This window comes from Pelecanus crispus, chromosome 14 (assembly GCF_030463565.1).
Source record: "Pelecanus crispus isolate bPelCri1 chromosome 14, bPelCri1.pri, whole genome shotgun sequence".
NCBI lineage: Eukaryota > Metazoa > Chordata > Aves > Pelecaniformes > Pelecanidae > Pelecanus > Pelecanus crispus.
The window spans coordinates 12,849,807-12,867,413 of NC_134656.1; the positions used below are offsets into that span (position 1 = coordinate 12,849,807).

Below are 17,607 nucleotides of genomic sequence, written 5' to 3' on the forward strand. Positions count from 1 at the left end.
AAGAATTCATCCATACTGATAGGAGAAGAAAGGATATAGCCAAGAGCACAAAGCTTTAGCACAACTAGATTTACATTATTCTTATTTGTCTAAATTATTCTTTAGAACAAGCAGAAGTTAAAAGAAAAGGAAGAACACTGCTGATCCCTTAAGAGCAACGAGCTAGTAAAACTATATTCTCATAGGGTGCCTAGGTATGTTGGGTAGTTGGTCGGATTAGGGATATGAACACTAATGTATCCCGTCTTCCTTCAGCCTTCACACCATCCGAATCCCTGCTCATGTGATTTAAGTACCATTACATACAAATAAATCTAGCAACCCATTCAGCAAACAGGTTTCCATCATGAAGGAAGAAACTCAAGGTCACAAGTTCCGAGATCAAAGCAGGTGCCCAGTGCTGTTTGCAGAGAGAGTGGAGGTGAGCTCCATGAACAGAGGCAGCTTCAGCTGTAGGGTGATGACAGCGCAATAGGGAAGGAAGTGATGAAAAGTGACAGGATAAAAATACTGATTCCTAGCAGAGACCGCATAAATGCCATTACAGGAAGAGAACACAAAATTTAATTTCACAGCAAGTCAAGACCGAAAGACCTTCACTATCTCCAAAGGAAGATTTCTTTACTAATGCAACCTGTACAGCATCAGATGCTGCCCAGACTACTCACACTTAAAGCTGGCCCGTCCTGTGAGTTACAGTGCAGCTAGTATCTTGTAAAGAGTCTCAATCTAAATGAAGAGGCAGGCTTGCACAGAAAACATGCTTTAACAGGGCTGCACAAGACCATGACAGCTAAAACACAGCTATAGGTCTACTTGCAGCTTAATGCCATTGTGTTGTTCTTTATAATAAAATACTTCATAAAAACCTGTGAGCATAATAGAAGTAAGCACTGTAATAATACCTAGTAAAATGGTTTTGTTCTGATAAAATATGGTTCTCTAGACACTGGAGTAGGTTAATCATACTTGAAACATATGTTTTAGGCAATGCAGAAACCATAATTTTCAGAAAGCAGCATTAGGACTAGAGTTAACAGAAAATGGCATCAGAATAGCCTAATTCTGGACTGTGGAATTAAGTTCACTGTCGAATGCCACAAATTTGAAATAAATACGATGTGTCAGGCAGGCAATCAACCAAAAAGTTTAGAGCTTCAGATAAGCACACGGGATGGAGCCATCCTTTGAGGGGTTTGTGGGGTCTGTGTAACACAGAGACTCTCCTACAAGAGTTTTGTACAGAATGCAGGCTGTATCACAAGACAGTCCTCACTAAGGACGTTCAGCAGTGCTTTTCTCTTGAAAAAATATTAGCTACTCTGGAAACCCATTGAGATTTAATCACTGAATATTATTCTTGCACATAAAATTGCCATCCAGTGATCCAGAACTTCCCTGGCAGACTCTGTCTGATCCTCAGACAAGTGTATGAATTCCTTGGTCAGCTATGAGATACTTTAGGAAGTTATTTGTCTATAGACATGTTAAATACAGAGCAAATTTCCACAAAGTATGAGAAATCTTGGCAGGGTATTTGGGTTGTGATACCGAGAGAAGTGTGATTCTACACAGCCTGAAATGTTACGATGCATTTTGAAAAAGCACTGCATCATACTGCCTCTTCAGGGTCAGCTAAAAGCTCAAGCATGAACTGAAGTGCTTATACTTTTGCACCATGACAACTGGAACAAAGACAAATTATTCTACCCCTGGCAGTAGTTCCCCTTTTTTTTAAAAAAAAACCTCATCATACAGAATTAGATCAAGAAAGACACCTTCAGACAGGCTGTGTGAAGGTCAGTCAGGGAACACGTTTGCAAAGTGGAGAACGGATTTGCTGTTGGGAATAATTACTGAAATACAATAGCAATCCAATTACTGCTAAGTGATAAAACATTTATTTAGAATGAAGTAAATACACCCCTTGTATTCTGCTGCAGTCCAGCCTGTCTGAAGCAGGATGTAAGTTGTTATGGCCAATCGTGGCAATGTTTAACACCAAGATTTTGTAGAAATAAAGGGATTCATAACTACCTAGGCTAATCTATACACAGCTTACTGACAGCCAGCCTAGGTCTCAGTAATTCAGGCTTCCTAGGGGGAAAAAAAAAAAAAAAAAAAAAAAAAAAGAAAATCTAAATCAAGCTTGTTTGCAGCACAGGAGACTTTGAAAGCAAGCATTTCACTCCAGTGACATTGGCTTATTCAGTTCTGACGGTTTTTTGTTTGGTGGTTTTTTTTTTAAAAGAGACTGTTCACTCACACCAGACCTTAATTCAGAGTGTAACTTAAAAAAACCATGCTCATTTTCCCACATCTTGTATTTTACCAAGAACTACAATATTTGTAAACAACTAGTTACATCTACTGAACAACAACCTATTGTAGCATCACTGAATTATTGAAAGGCATATCCAAACCCAAACTTTATTTAATAAAACTTCTGTTTTCACACAGAAATGAAACAGACAAGGAAGCACATGAAGTGGTGGTGGTAGTTTATAATCCTGAAGAGTACAACTGGATTTTCAGTCCCACCAGTACAAGTGACCAAAACTAGCTGCAGTCTCCCACCCCAACAGGCCATCAGAGCCCCGCTCTCCCCAGTGAAAAGATGAGAGGAACAGTCTGAACTGCAGCAAGGGCAACTGGGCTGAATATAAGGAAGAAAGTTTTCACAACAGGGATGGTTGTGCCATGGAGCAGGGCTGGCGCGAATGTGCAAGGCTCTGAGCAACTGGATCTGACATTGCCCTCGGTCCCAGCCATCACACAGGGAACCAGACTGATGACCTCCTGAGGTCCCTGCCAAGCCAAGCTCTTCAGCGACTCATGCTCTTCACACCCGCTATCAGACGCCTCTAACCTTGCAGTCACCTCAGGCCCTTCAAATGCATGCAACGTGTAGTCACCAATTTAAGTACATTTCTATGCGTCATCATGTAACACTGCATCTTTATTTAGTGTTGTTTTGGGGTTTTTTGTTTGGGGTTTTTTTGTTGTTTTTTGGACTGATTAAAATAGAGATTGCTAACTGACAAAGAATGGGGGGAAAAGATAATATAAAATTAAAAGTGTCCAGAATGCAGATCTAAAATGTCTGAAATTTTAGTTGCTGCTGTGATCTCAGTAGGGGTGCGTATGCAACAAGACCAACAGAAATGCTCCCGGAGACAGAAAGATATTACACCAAATAATTATCATCCCAGCACAACTGGATTTCTTTTCGTTAATCTCGGCACTTAACAACAGTGTCATCTTTCCAAAGATGATCTGCTATTAATTCAACACAAGAATCATAGTGCTATAGCCTTAAGATTTTGATAACAGGTAGCTGAAGACAAAAATCGATCACTGCTATTTGCAGAAGCAGATGCTGCTGGAAGGTGACACTGCACTAAACGTGTCTGTGCCAGAAAGCATTTAACTTCCTTGTTTTATATGGTTAGACTAACACATGAACAGAATTTGACAGAAAGTGAGATCACAAGTGGGGCAGAGAAGAGCCTTTTATGAGAAGGTCACCCTGCGGTGACAAGAAGGGCTTCACCATGCATTTATTTATAATAATATATTTATAAGAGTTGCTTATAAGGATGAGCCGTGAGAGCTCCCTGGAGCCATTAACAGTCTACCATTTAGATATGCAGTCATCTTTTTAGGAGCTGTATTAATTACACAAATGGAACACCACAGCTCTGCTGGAGCTGGTCCAGCTGACTGCAGAACTGCATGTTTGGGCTAGCTGTAGAGCCACAGGCGCTGGGAAGACCGCTCCTTGTTCAGCCTGCCGTGTGGTGAAGAGCAGAAGCCCTCTGCTGAACACTCACAAGTGCTGACTGGTATAAAGTCATGTTTAGAAAAGTATAAGAACATAAGTATTGTTGTGTGTGAGAACAGAAAAAGATGTGAAATTGGTGGGTCCAAAGGTAGAGAATGCCATAAATTGTGAAAAACAAATATCCCCTTAGATTTTGATTTTCAGAGCAGTTTACTACCTCAGTAATAGTGTTACCCTTTCAGCACTGGAAAGCAAAGTCCAACTGCATATGGTAGCATGCAAGCTGGGACAGTCCTTACCCAAAGCACAAACAGCCCAGACGAGCCAAAAGACAACTGACAGATACAGGCAGGGCACTGCAAGAAGCCAGCAAGGCAACATCAGCAACAGCCAGTGGCCTCAGCATACTGGATCCTCTGCTCTGCTAGGCTACAGCAATGACTTTTAAGAAAAAAAAAAAAAAACACCAAACAAAAACAACACTTGTGCTCCCTCCCCAAAAATGTCACCTGTCTGAATACGTGAGGGAATGGAAGAGGTCAGTCTTAGTGGCTGACTGCAGCATACAGACCTCCTTACACCAAGCAAAAGATGACAAAGAAGGTATGGAGAGCCTTCAAGATATTTCTATTTCCTTATGATGCTGCAGAGAAAGTAGAATGATAAAGAAGAAACAGTATAGTCAATTAAACCAGCAAGAGATTTACTTTTTTCCCCAGCAGTAAAGAATATCCATGAAATCAGATCATTCAGTATCATCTAGTCCGAGAAATCAAAGCACTCATTTTGTTCATTTTGTCAAATTAGCTCTCACAGTTGAAAACTTTCAGAAGCTCATGAGCTTCAAAGGATGCCTTCAAAAGAAAGTGGGATTTACAAAGTCCCTTTGTCTATCTGAACAAGCTTGACAAGTAATGAAACTAGAATTTCTGCTTTTCTCTAAAATGATTATTCTCTACTCAAACTTGACAGCAGAAGAATTCTTGTTTTGTTACTCTTTCCTCTTGAAAGAGACTGCTATTTTCTACCTAGGGTGAATTCTAGAGTCCCAGAGCTTGTCATGAGAGAGAAAGATAACCTCAGGAACACATTTTGTGTGCTCTTTACTCAAGTCAGTTAAGTTAATACAGTTAAAATACCTATTCTTGAAGCCATGCTGAGAGATTTCCTCCCTTATATCACAAAAATTGTAGCTAGAGTTGTGGCTGGGAACAGTCAGGAGATCATGCTACAAATTCATCTACAAAGAAGGTAACGTAAATCAACAACAATGTGATCAATTACTACATTAGCAATATCAAACTAAAACATGATACTTGGTACACATACATGTATTTGTCAAGATTTCAGGAGGCTGCAATCTTTAGAAAGACAACTGGCCTCAGCTCTGGAGAATACCTGTGTTTACGAGAATGAGGTGTCAGGAACAACAAAACCAAACATTTTTAAGTTGACTTGTGCTAGGAAAGTATCATGAACACCCTGCACAAAGCTCAGGAAGTTGCACCCCTGTGAGCAAGAGCTCAGAACAGCTCTGCAGAGATACAGTAAAGAGCACTGACGTTAACTTCAAAGAAAGCAGAGCTATCACTGCTTTTAGTCAGATGTAATGCCAGAAAGGATCCCCTGGGACAAGCAGCACAGTCTTCTGCTATCATATACAAGATTATATAGTCCCTTTCACAGAGGGGTCAAGATCTATTATAAAGCTATTGGTTTGCCTTGTCCTTGCTGTTGACAGGCTTGCTGTTCTCCTGGAGTTATAAACATGCTCATTTCTAGCCTGAAGTTTATGGGTAGCCAGTGTATATGCACTCGTTCTTGAGCAAGCCTCAGCTCTTTGGCATTCAAACCATCATCATCTAGAGCATTCACCTTCCCTCCTTGACCTTTTTTTTTTTTTCTTCCCCCCCCCCCCCCCGCAAGTTCCCATATCCAATGTCATCTTTCATACTAGTGGTCTAAATAAGCATAGATCTTTCACTGACTTACCACGTACAGGCTTAGTCCCCAGTAGTCTCAGTAAGCTTCTGTCCACTTTAGATTGAATTATGTAGCTTTAAAGGCCTAAAATGCACACCCATGTAGGATGCACAAAAGAGTGCCTGATGATTATGTGCAAGCAACACTTCATTAATATTAAATTTCAAATGGAATTGCAGTTTTATGTGCTTCAGGCTATTTCTCAGAGATCACAAATGAACTTTAGCAGCTGGACAGCATAATTTGTACAGTATGAACAGGACTGAGTCATTTTATGCATCAGAGCAGAGAGATGCCAATTTATTCAGCCAGAGCAAAAAGTGCTCCATCACTAATGATTTCACCCCATGGCAACACAAGCTGAGATTTCCTCACATTAAAAGCAGACCACATGACACTTAGTATCTATATGAAGCCTTTCCATAATTATGGCCTATCTCAAACTAAATCAAAGCAGAACATGCCTGACAGGTCCTGCTATTAAGAAGGAGCTCCTAAATGACCATAAAGATCAATGCTAGGTATCGTAACTCATCTCTTAATGAATATAAGACATCAAAGTCATCTAAGGAAAAGAGTACCAACACTCATCCAAAGCTGTGGTGTATATAATTGAAGACTCTTTCTGAAAGAGGAGGAAATCCTCACAGCGATGAAAGCTGTTTAAGACCAGGTTACCTCCTTTTGGATCTCTTTTACTTAAAAACTCAGAAAAGATTATAAATATACAGCAGCTTTCTTCCCCCATCACAAATTTTCAGTGGGCACCTTCATCTTTCACCTCGTTAGCTTGAATTGCTAATTTAGTCCAGCAACTACAGTATGTGATGCAGGCAGCAAGATGTGAAGGTGCATCATGAAAAAAGTCAACATTTCATATCCTGCATCATCTGGCTCAGGTTCTGATGAATCTTAATGAGAAGCAACCTCATGAACAGGGCTGCAGTCTTCAGGTCCAGCACACTATGGGTAACAGCTCAGGCTCCCTGAATGGCATATAACCAAGTTAGCATTTGCTAACACCCTTTCTATTCATAACCCAGAAACACATTTGCTTATTTAGAGAGAACAGAAAACAATGCAGCGATGAACATTTTTTTCCTGAAGCTTGAAAATCTGCTGGTAAAAATGAATTTGGTTTTAAACTTCTGCAATTGAGGAATTTTAGAGTTTAAGGAGTTTTCCTTACTCTTGCTCAGGAGGAAAGCCTTCTCCAGGGTTTATTTTGATCCAGTAGGAAGTGAGTTTATTCTTAGAAGAGACAGGTAGCTTACAGTTTGCCTGTATGTGCAAATATATGCACGCGTATGGGACAGAGATACACTTAGTAAGTGATTTACTACTATTCTTGGTCTCTTGGTTGAGTCTCCTGAAACATATTGTCTCCTGTATGGTATTCAGGACTCTGTTAGTCATACTTCCCCTCTTCCTCAAGACAATGCTTCTGTCCAGAAAAAAAAACATCCCCCTACTTTCTATCCCCCACCATCAAATGCAGGGGTGTTTAACAGTCAAGTGTTAACACAGCTATTTTTGCTGTTCCTGAACACATACATCTCTTTCTCCAATTTCCATGTCTCTGAAAATATAAGCATTAACAGATGATTAACTTTGTCTTAGCGTTAAAGCTTTGTCAAATATCCAGGACAACCAAAGGTGGACAAGTATCCAACTTAGATTCCAGACTTAACTTTTCTTCATGCTTCAGTCTGCACAGAGCCACTATTTCAGTAGCTAACACACTGCACAGCACTCCAGTAGCCTACCACTATTCAAACAGAAAAACTAAAACCCACAGCGAAAACCCAGCAACAAAATGACAGCATATACAACTCCTCCCATCGCTCAAAAATACTGTCCGCATGTCCACACAACTTGCTAAACAAAATAGGCTGGTCGCTGTTTATGTCAAGTTTGCCAGCAAGGCTGCTATTAAGATAAAAGTAAAAAAAGTAACACAGCTAGAAGACTTACCTATGAAGATTTGTATTCTCCACACCTCAAGAGTGCCAGTACAATGCTTCTTACCGTTCGAGAAGAATTTAATCAATGTAGGTATTTCTATAAACAGTGGGTTAAATGCGTAATGCTAAGAGTGTTTTATGGTCCAATTATGCCTAAATGGACCAATTTATTTTAAACACAGAACTGTGCCACTGGACATTAATAACACTAAGTAGTGGGAAGCTGCTATGAAGAGCAGAAAATCTACAGAGAAAAACAGAGGCAAAACACAGCCAGTATCTTTGACATACACATGATGTAAATCCTGACAAAATGTGGAGCTAGTCTCTACAGTACCTGCATCAACTATTTGGATAACATGCATCTACACTTTTTTGGACAATTAGTGATATTATACCACCTGTAGCTACCTCAGCTACATGCCAGTAATACTTTTGTACAATTATAATATTAAGGCAATCACATAAACCTTCTGCCGTCCATATTAATTTTGCTGTTCACATTACAGCTTTTTTTATTTTTTCATGCTTTACATGAAAAAATACAGGTTAATCAGTGGAGACTAAATGTTTCCTGAGTCTTGGCAGTAACACTTCTCTGGTTTAGGTTTAAGTATCACCCACTGGATGTCTCACAAAGCCACCAAGACTAACAAGCTTACTCTGAATCATTTTTCTAATAGGAAGTTGCCAAGTTTGCACCTTAGCTCATTTAATTTGCTAATGAAACCCAATCTCCCCTCAAAAGGGGAAATACCTTTTTAAAAGGACACAACCATGCGTAGCAGCGTGAGCATGGTAAAAGCATTAACAAAACCCAAACCACCCGTAACTTTATTATAAGAATTAAGCCTAGGATTTTTTGTTTTAAACATTCACAAACTATTAAGAATTTTTACCTGCACATTGCATTATCAAGGTAGAGACAACAGTGTTATTAGAGCTTCTGGTCTACCTCTGCTCCAGATGCTCTACTGAATGCGTGCTACATTAACAAAAACCCATGCCAACGATTCCTCCACCCTCTCCAAATCCCTCGTTCATCTTGACCCAAAAACCAGACAGCCCAACTCACACCACTGTTGGCAGTTCTACATGCTCCAGTGTCATTTTATTTGGTGCTTAAACAAGCAAGAAGCACTTTAACATAGAAAACAGGACAGAATATAGTACTAGACAAACTAGATTCTATTTCACTTGGATCTGATTGTATTGCAGAGTCCAAGGAAGGCAAATACATTTATCTCCTTTACTGTAAAATTATGTACCACTCTTTAAATTGAAGAGAAACTCATGCCAAGTTTCCACTATCTAAAAACCTACAGCAAATAAAGCAAAAAAAGCAAAAAAAGAAAGAGTAAAAAATGCTGCGCTATTTACTAGCACTATGTATTCTCTCACAGAAAAATTTAAAAAATATTATTTCAGACATATTCACAGTTCAAAAGTTATTCCAGCTCTCAAGCACAATGAAAATGTCTGTTATTACAAATGATTGTTCATCCATAGTTCTTCAGCTACTTCCAAAGTTTTCCTGGAACAGTTTAACTGCAATCCATAAGTAATCTGTTAGCAATTGATTTATAAGTAAAATGTGTTGCAGCGCAATTTCGTATCTGTGGTTTCGGGCAATCACTTGAGTGCTTTCAAAATGTGTAACAGAACGACATTTGTCATAGCAGCATTTTTAATGCTGCCTGAGTATTTATATTGAGTGCCCAGAAAAAAGCCAAGCAAATGAAAGAATTTAAGCAACCAGAATTGCAGCTTAATCAAAACTTCCCCTACAATGTAAAATAGTAGAATTTAAGAATGCTTTTCGTCTGAGCCTGGAAAGCCATGAATTGATTTATGCAAGAATCACTTTCAAAGCTATCGGAAGTTGTTTGCTAGAGATTTCTAAGACAGTCCCATCTAAGAGAGTCCCATCATATTTCAATGTCCTATAAACACTTTTTACATTAAAGAGAAATAAAACCAAATAAAAAACTGGTGAAGACACAGATTTATTTTTTGTATTAGGAGGAAGGGCTAGAACAGAAGCTCAGAAGCCTGCAGTTAAAAAGCCCTAGACACCTAGGAAAGCGAAATTCTCCTACTAATGCCATGCAAGAAAAATCAGATCCTTTTTATTGACTTAAAACAGGTTTTTTTTGTGAGTCATAACACAAGCTGCCAAGTGAAATACAGACTTCTTTAAAAATATGAATCAATGAAGCTTCTTCAAACTCAGAGGCTTCCAAAGAGCATTATTACATTTATATTTAAGATTACAAAAAGAACTTGCTCCAGGGAGTTCTGCAGCAGGCTGATGAGCTTTACAGTTAAATCAATTTAACTGAATGCTAAGAGAACATGAATATGGAAATAGCAAGCTGAAAAACGGAGCTATAGGCAATTCACATGAAGGGCAAGCTGCTCAAAGACACTGCCTTGCAGTGTGTCCAAGAAACAAACACAGAACTGCTCTGTGTGGTAGCAAGAATTTCAGCATTATGCTACTGGGGAAGGAGGAGAATAAGGTGTTAAGGAAAAGTTAAGTTTTAGTCTGGTACAATCATTTTGATTAACATCAGATTTCTTGGAATCAAGGTACAAGTTATTAAAATGCAGCACAGCCTGCAGCAGAAAGTGCTGAGTGCCGCTGGGTTGCACTAGATACTACTGCGTGAAACCCATCAACCTGAAAGCAGTACCAGTGTCAACCATCACTGGCACCCAGAATCTCAGAATGCTTCCGCCAGAAGGCAAAGCTGCTTAAGCACTTCTGCTGCATATGCAGCTTTGAATACTGTTACACAGCAGCAGTTGAAGAACAGAGTGTTTTTAAAAAGTCTGAAGTCTAAGGGAGGTTTCAAATAAAAACTTGACTTCCCAGTCATAGAGACCTAGAGCTCTTAGAGCTTGTTCTGGAGCTCCCTCTTGAGGTTAGATACTACACTATATTAAAGGCATTGCTATATCCTCATAACTGATTTTACTCAAAATGAGAGTATGTCCTTGCAAAAGAGATATTATCAGAGGCACCTCCTCAAACCTCTGTACACTACTTTGTAAAGAGCATTAGATGCTTTTGAGTTACAAGCACTGCAATCTTAAAAAGACAGTGAGAAGATAAGTGCATGTTAAACACAGGAGGATAAACTGAAGAGGCACTTTATTTACACACCTTTGGTAGCCAGTGCAGGAGCACCACAGACAGTAAAACCTCTGTTATTGTGAATCATGAAATGGAACAGTACACACTGATGATGAGAAACTAACAATGTTGTCTATTTGTAAAGAAACTAAAACTTCACTAGGTTTATTTAAGGCTGTTAACACATCCCAGTATTTGGGTGACCTTTTAGCTACTCTAATATCTGTCTCCTTGCTAGAGCTACCTTGTTCCACAAAACCCGATGGCATTACTCCACCGTCTTTGTGCCCACAAGCTGCTACATGGGCTGACACCTCTGTTTTTTTACTGTGCTGACTCTGTTTGCCAAAGTTTCGAAAACTCTTTAAACAGGTTCTGCTGAAATTTCACTCTCAAAACCAGTATCTTTCCACAAGCTCTAGAGGGCCCCCACATGGAAGAAGCTTTCAACACATAAATTCCTGAGAATGATTTCTCCAAACTCCTGTTGAGAATTTTTTCCTCTCCCCCAATAGCTAAAGGTTCAAAATCAGATGGCCAAGGAAGTCTTTGGAAGCAGTGCAAGAACCAACAAGCCTTGCCTATGACAGTCATACTTTACTACCGCTGAGCCCCTGCTCAGCACCTTCCTCAGTCCTTCAACAAACATCCATGGTGGCCAGCTGAGTCATCTATGACTACCTCTGCCTCAATACTGTTGAGGCTACCCAATGAGTGGGATGATTTCCATGAGAATCCATAATTGAGAAAAGATTCTTTTCCTTCTAGTCATACTTTTCCAGGGAGGCTTTCCCTGTCATTTCTTTAATCAAAGAAACATTAATCCTTTTCCAGCTCAAGCTGTAAGGTCTACCACACACTGTCAGGGATCAAAGTCACATCATTTTAAATCTTACATCTTATGACAAGGCTTGTAGTTTTAGCAAGCTTTCCTACTTTAGGGCAGAACAGATTTCAACTTGAATGTCTCAGAACAGCAACACAGTTTATTCAGTTGTCCTTAGTGATTAAAATAACACTAAAGAAACACACAAATCTAGACACATGCTAGCTCCTCCCCCTGCATGCCTTGCTGTGCTTGAAATGCAAGCTATTTGTCATTTCATAAACTTAGCCCTTAATGTGATGCATCAGTTCTGAAACAGACTTGCTGTTTTCAGATGCCAGGTTACGGCCAGATCACCTTCTAAAGCAAAAAAAATTTTTTTATTAACCCTATGCTAGAGTATCCCTCCTCTACATTCTGTGAAAGAGAACCAACAACAACAACAAAAAACCCCAAACATACTAGCTAGGATCAGATCTTATTCGATCAGCACAGAAGCTTGTGGAAATTGTGCACAACTCATCAGCTATACCAAGTGCAAGGCTAAAAAGAATGGCTTGAAACTTGGACCTAGAAAGGGTCTCTCTTCTCTACTGACAGAGGGCACTGGCCTAAGAGTTTTAGCTCCCTACAACCAAAAGACATCACAGTAAGCTACCAAAAATACCAGAGCAGGCTGGGAATACATATCATAGCCCACATTAGGTCCTAAGTAATTTTCTAGAAGTTAAAGATGTTTTCTTACTTTTCATGGTGCCCTCCTCCTCTTCCTCTTCTGTGTTTATGACCATTGTACCCAACTGGGATTCCAAAGTGCCATCATGTTCTATCATTGTGTTGGCTCCATCACTCATCGTGTTGACAGCTCTTATGGTACCAGTTTCATCTCCGCTCGCCCTCACCATGGTACCTGAATCGGTTTCATCTTCTTCCTGTATAAGGATGCCGTAAATATATTTTTACTGATGGTGGTGAAGTCCTATGAAGAGTAGCTGTATTCAAGTACACTAGCAAGTCTTACTAATTCAGAGATTTTTACAAATACACATAAAAGCCAACAACATTTTGTTTTATGCACTTAGTTCTCTCCCTGTCATCTCCAAGCAGGTAATGAAAAGTCTTTATACTTTTCTGCCAGCATTATAAATAAGAGAACAAATAAATAATCAACAGAAGCTTCTGAACTCAATGTGTATCTCATTTCTGACCTGGTGACCTGTTGATTACAATTACAAAGAGTTGATTACAATACTCATTCAGTCAGTAGTGTTTCTATTCATGCTGCCAGTTTTAACAGTTGACCTAAACCCCTACATCAAATGGTACGGTTCACTGAGGAGTCATTAGTTACCAGACAGCAACAGGTCTAAGTCTAGAGTACATGTGGCACACTGAAGAAAAATGAGCACCCTATTTTTTAGGGGTCTGTCTTTAACATTTAGGTAGTTTTACTTACTTCAGAAGCACTAAAGAAAAATTAACTGAATTTGCAAATCTTTAAAAAGGAAAGAAATAAATTATCAAAGTCTAGTCATTTTTTCAGATGAAAATTGTTTCTCATCTTTTCATTTGTTAACAGGTATTAATATTATAGAAGTTTGAATTTTTGCTGTCAAGGCTCAAGAGGCTGGCTCTGTAGGAAAACACAAGCTCCTGAAACAAATTTTGATAGGACAACTTCCTGGCAGATAGTTACATTAGCCAGAGGTAGTAGTTCCATTAGGTGGTGTGTGCTTCACTAAGTAAATATTGTGACTAGGATTTCATGAAGAACAAGGTCAAAATTCCCACAATCAGTTCAGTGTCTTGGAAATGTGGACCACGTATGCAGCTGCAACAGAAGCCACTTCCTAGGTTTACAGTAGAGTTTCTAGGCATCTCACATTGGATGAGATGCTCGTGTTTTGTTCTAAGGATGAAGTTCACAGTTCTTTGTAAGTGTGACCATGGGCTTACTGATCTGTAGTAGTGCTAGAGGGAAAACACAGGTCTCGCACATCAAGCTGTATAACTCCATCTCAATGTCATTTAAAGAAAGAAGTATGCTTCTCCATGTTCTGGTGTTCCATGCATTCTATCTGTTCTGTCAAGGGTGATATAATTTACTTCCCAACCTCAAAAACAGTAACAAGAGGAGGAGAAAACTACACGAGATGTTAATGGAGGAAAAGTAATTTTATGTGGAGATGAGTGGGTGAGAGAAGTAATAAATTTATTAGCTACATGTCATTTAACGAAGGACTACAGCAAAAATTTCCACAGCACTTGGGAAGTGCTTGGGAACACTTTTCTGCTAGCAGACACGAGTAGAGAAGCTTTGGGAAAACACACACACCCCCCAATGGCAACCACTCAACTCCACTGCACAGACACCATCTCTCAGCAATGTGACTCCAGATCAGTCAGAAATGAAGGGGAGAGGCTAGGGACAATACTCTTAGAGTCAACATCATAGCAACATGACCAATAAAGCTACTTCCACACTGAACAAACAGGCAGTCCTAAATTGGAATACTAGATGAACAATGTCTTCAGCATAGATACTGCAGGCCATGCTATTCAAGTCTAACCTCTGAAAGGACTCTGGCATACAGTGCCTTTTGCTGCCAGTTTCATTTATTCAGGTTGAAGCAGGCAGAGGCTCAAAAAAGAGCTTTCAACATGCTTTCCATATTTGCATGCTGTAACCACTGAAACAAGGAGCCCGAACTTAAATTCACAGCAATCCGCTGGACACTTGTCATGCCCTCACCTCAGGTTTCTGTCGGTTGCTCTTGTGTAGTAGAAAGTTTCTATAAGGGGGATTCTAAAGCACAATAGTAAAACAACATAATGTACTTATATCATAGTGCGTCACAGATGATACTATTATTTTATACTAGGAGAGCAGTCTAAGAACTAAATCTACAATGAAAAATTCTCATTACTGCACAAATAATATAATTCAACTGGGAAAATGTATCAAGTCTTTTGCATACACTACTTTGTAGACCGATTCAATCACAGGTCTGTAGCTACACTCTAAGCTAAACAGTAAGCCATACATGCTGGCTATTCCACTCAAATATGAAGATTGAGCAGAGACCAAGCATTGGGTTAAGCAGTCATAAAGCAGAAAACTTGAGAACTAAGTCAAATCCACGGGCAATTTGACAAAATATTGCAAAACCAAAAATGAAAGCACCTAAGCCTTATGAAAGGTGCAAGAGTTTGGGCTTCGTACGCTGTTGCTATTAAATACTCACAGAGTTTTCTTCATCATCTTGATCTAGCTCACGCTGTTGCGCCTCCTGACGTTTCAGTTTGATATCCATTGCTTCATTAATCAAGTCTCGCAGAATTGACACTCCTTTGGCACTTTTAACAAATGGATGCTGAGAAGTATTTGGAAAAAAATTATTTGGGTTTTTTTTGTTTGGACCGCATCCAAACCAAGATATAACAGTACAACAGTTACTGTGGCCTACTTCCAATCAAAATTAAGATTTAACTCAATACATTACTAAAATAAAAATCTAGCACTTCTGTCTGGCACAGGAGGGAGACCTCCCACTGTCCAAACATGCTCCAAAGGCACTACTGCTGTGAGACCTTGGGCTCATTCCCCTCCCACAACTCTACTTATTTCTTTCCTTAGCAGCTTAGCAGTCAAGAACCAATTACACAGATCATCACCATGCCTAGACCATTCTGAGCAACCAATTTCATTTAGCCTCCCTTTTTAGTGTTTTAAGAGACAGTTTACTGGCAGTGCTGGTGAGAATTTGAAAGTTTAAAAAAAAAAAAACCCAAGAAAACCTCCAAAAGCTAAACAAACAAACAAAAAACCCAGAGAAGACAAAGACAGGATGTTGAAGTTAGATTGGTTCTTAGAGAAGAACTGAAAAGTTGAAGTTGATTGTAGGATTTCTAAAATGAGATATTAAAAAGTAAAACCTGTAGTGAGCAGGAGCGGCAAGAAATGAAACCAACATCTCAACAGACATGCAGCACTGTCTGCCCCAGCAAGCCTCCTCTAGAGCTTATGTTCTTGTAAGAAAAGGCAGACCTGCAGAAGCTGTGTTGCAGTGGCACGTTGCTCCGGGCTCTTAACAAGACACTGTTTTACAAAGTCTGTAAAATTGTCTGACCAGAGCTCTGGTTTCCGGAATGTTGGAGGTGGATTGGTAGGAATCATGAAAATTGCCTGAAAACAGAAGAATATTCCAGATTTCCAAACAAAGTTTAAAGATTTCCAATAACACAACATAAATACACACAAACATACACACTATAGACATTTCAAGTTTGCTGCTTCTGAAGAGTTTATGCCAAATCTTACAAATTTGCTCAGAGGGATGAAGTAGCAAGAAATCAGACTCTTCTCACCAGATGCTCACACCTCTGAGCCATTATATGCTCCTAAAGGTGTCAATATGCCATTTTTAAGTCTTAAAAATTTGTGCTTGCATTAAAAAAAAAGATTACTTTGCATAATAGAGCTGAAAATGTTTCTTCACACTCAACATAGGGAGCTATGTCTTAATAGAAGAGGATCATGATTTTCCTTCCCATGCAGATTCTCCTTCTCAAAGACCTGTTTTTCATTTAATCAGCAGTACAAAGAACTGACAGAAAACAAATCATTTACTCTAAATTAAAAGCAAGATGGTATGTTGATACATTATTCAGCCAGCTATAATAGCAAATCCCTTCCATACAGCAATACATTTTAAAAGGCCACAATCCATACCCTCATAGGATGAATATCTGCATATGGTGGCTTGCCTTCAGCCATTTCTATTGCAGTGATTCCCAGAGACCAGATGTCTGCAACACAATTATACCCAATTTCTTGAATCACTTCTGGAGCCATCCAAAATGGGGTCCCTATAACTGTGTTCCGCTTTGCCATGGTGTCCTGAGAAGAAGAGCAGGACAAAGATCCAGACAATAGCAATTGTATTAGCCACAAACATTCATTAATGCATTATCACCCTAATTATCTTTCACTTGCACACATACATGTTATTAGATTCAACAAGACTGGGATACTAACGGCTGCAAAGAAGAATTGAAATGTGCTTACAGCAGTTACAAATATCCTGAAGAAAACAGCAAATGCTATTGCAAACCATTACTTAGGTATAGCAGCTTCCACAGAGGAAGCTCTGCTCTAAACAGTGGCTGGTTTAGCATCTCATTATGTTGATGTAAAGTGCTAAAAACCAGTTTAGAACAATTTCTCAAAGTCTTCACAAGCACGTCATACTTGCATGCAGGTTAAAAAGATAAGCTGAAGTGTACACAACGATCTTGGGTTTACTTACTGTAAGTTGTCCTGCCACTCCAAAATCTGCAAGTTTAGCATGTCCCTCTGTATTTAGCAATATATTTCCAGCCTTGATGTCCCTGTGTATTTTCCTCATAAAATGCAGGTACTCTAGTCCTTTCAGTGTTGATTGCACTATTGTAGCAATTTCCTCCTCTGTGAGCTAAAGAAAAGAAGAGTTACTGCCAACCTGTCAGGTGCTGAGATGTAACACTATTGTGTTTCAGTCTATGTTTTCCTGAGATTCACTAATTGCCATTTAATTGCCTTCACCAAAGGTTGCCATACTAATGGGGAAATTAGCTAGCGACTTAGAGCATTATGTAGTAGAATTAGATTACAACCAGCATACACATACATATGTACCATATTTCACATACCCTAACCCTTTCTCAACTAGTAATTCTTATCCTGCAATAACCAAAGTAAGGCAAAGTAGAGCCTTATTCAGAATTGGTCTGGGTTTTCAGGAAAGCCAACAAATCAAAATCTGCTCCACTGATTGCATTATCCAGATAACCAAAACTCAATCAGTGTAATCAGCTTACCCATTTTCAGAGGAACAAAGGACCTGCATCTGAAGTTATGGCCAATGGTTGT

At 39.3% G+C, this 17,607-nt stretch overlaps 1 protein-coding gene across 2 annotated transcripts in view; it reads right to left on the reverse strand.

Annotated features, from left to right (window-relative positions):
• Positions 1-17,607, reverse strand: part of STK4 (serine/threonine kinase 4) — a 45,811-nt gene that overhangs the window by 22,179 nt on the left and 6,025 nt on the right. For both annotated transcript variants that reach the window (XM_075721074.1, XM_075721075.1), the window contains 5 exons: positions 17,006-17,170; positions 16,429-16,596; positions 15,745-15,882; positions 14,942-15,070; positions 12,442-12,628 (listed from right to left, as the gene is read on the reverse strand). In XM_075721074.1, coding sequence (XP_075577189.1) covers positions 12,442-12,628; positions 14,942-15,070; positions 15,745-15,882; positions 16,429-16,596; positions 17,006-17,170 — 787 coding nt within the window. The remainder of the gene's footprint in view (positions 1-12,441; positions 12,629-14,941; positions 15,071-15,744; positions 15,883-16,428; positions 16,597-17,005; positions 17,171-17,607) is intronic.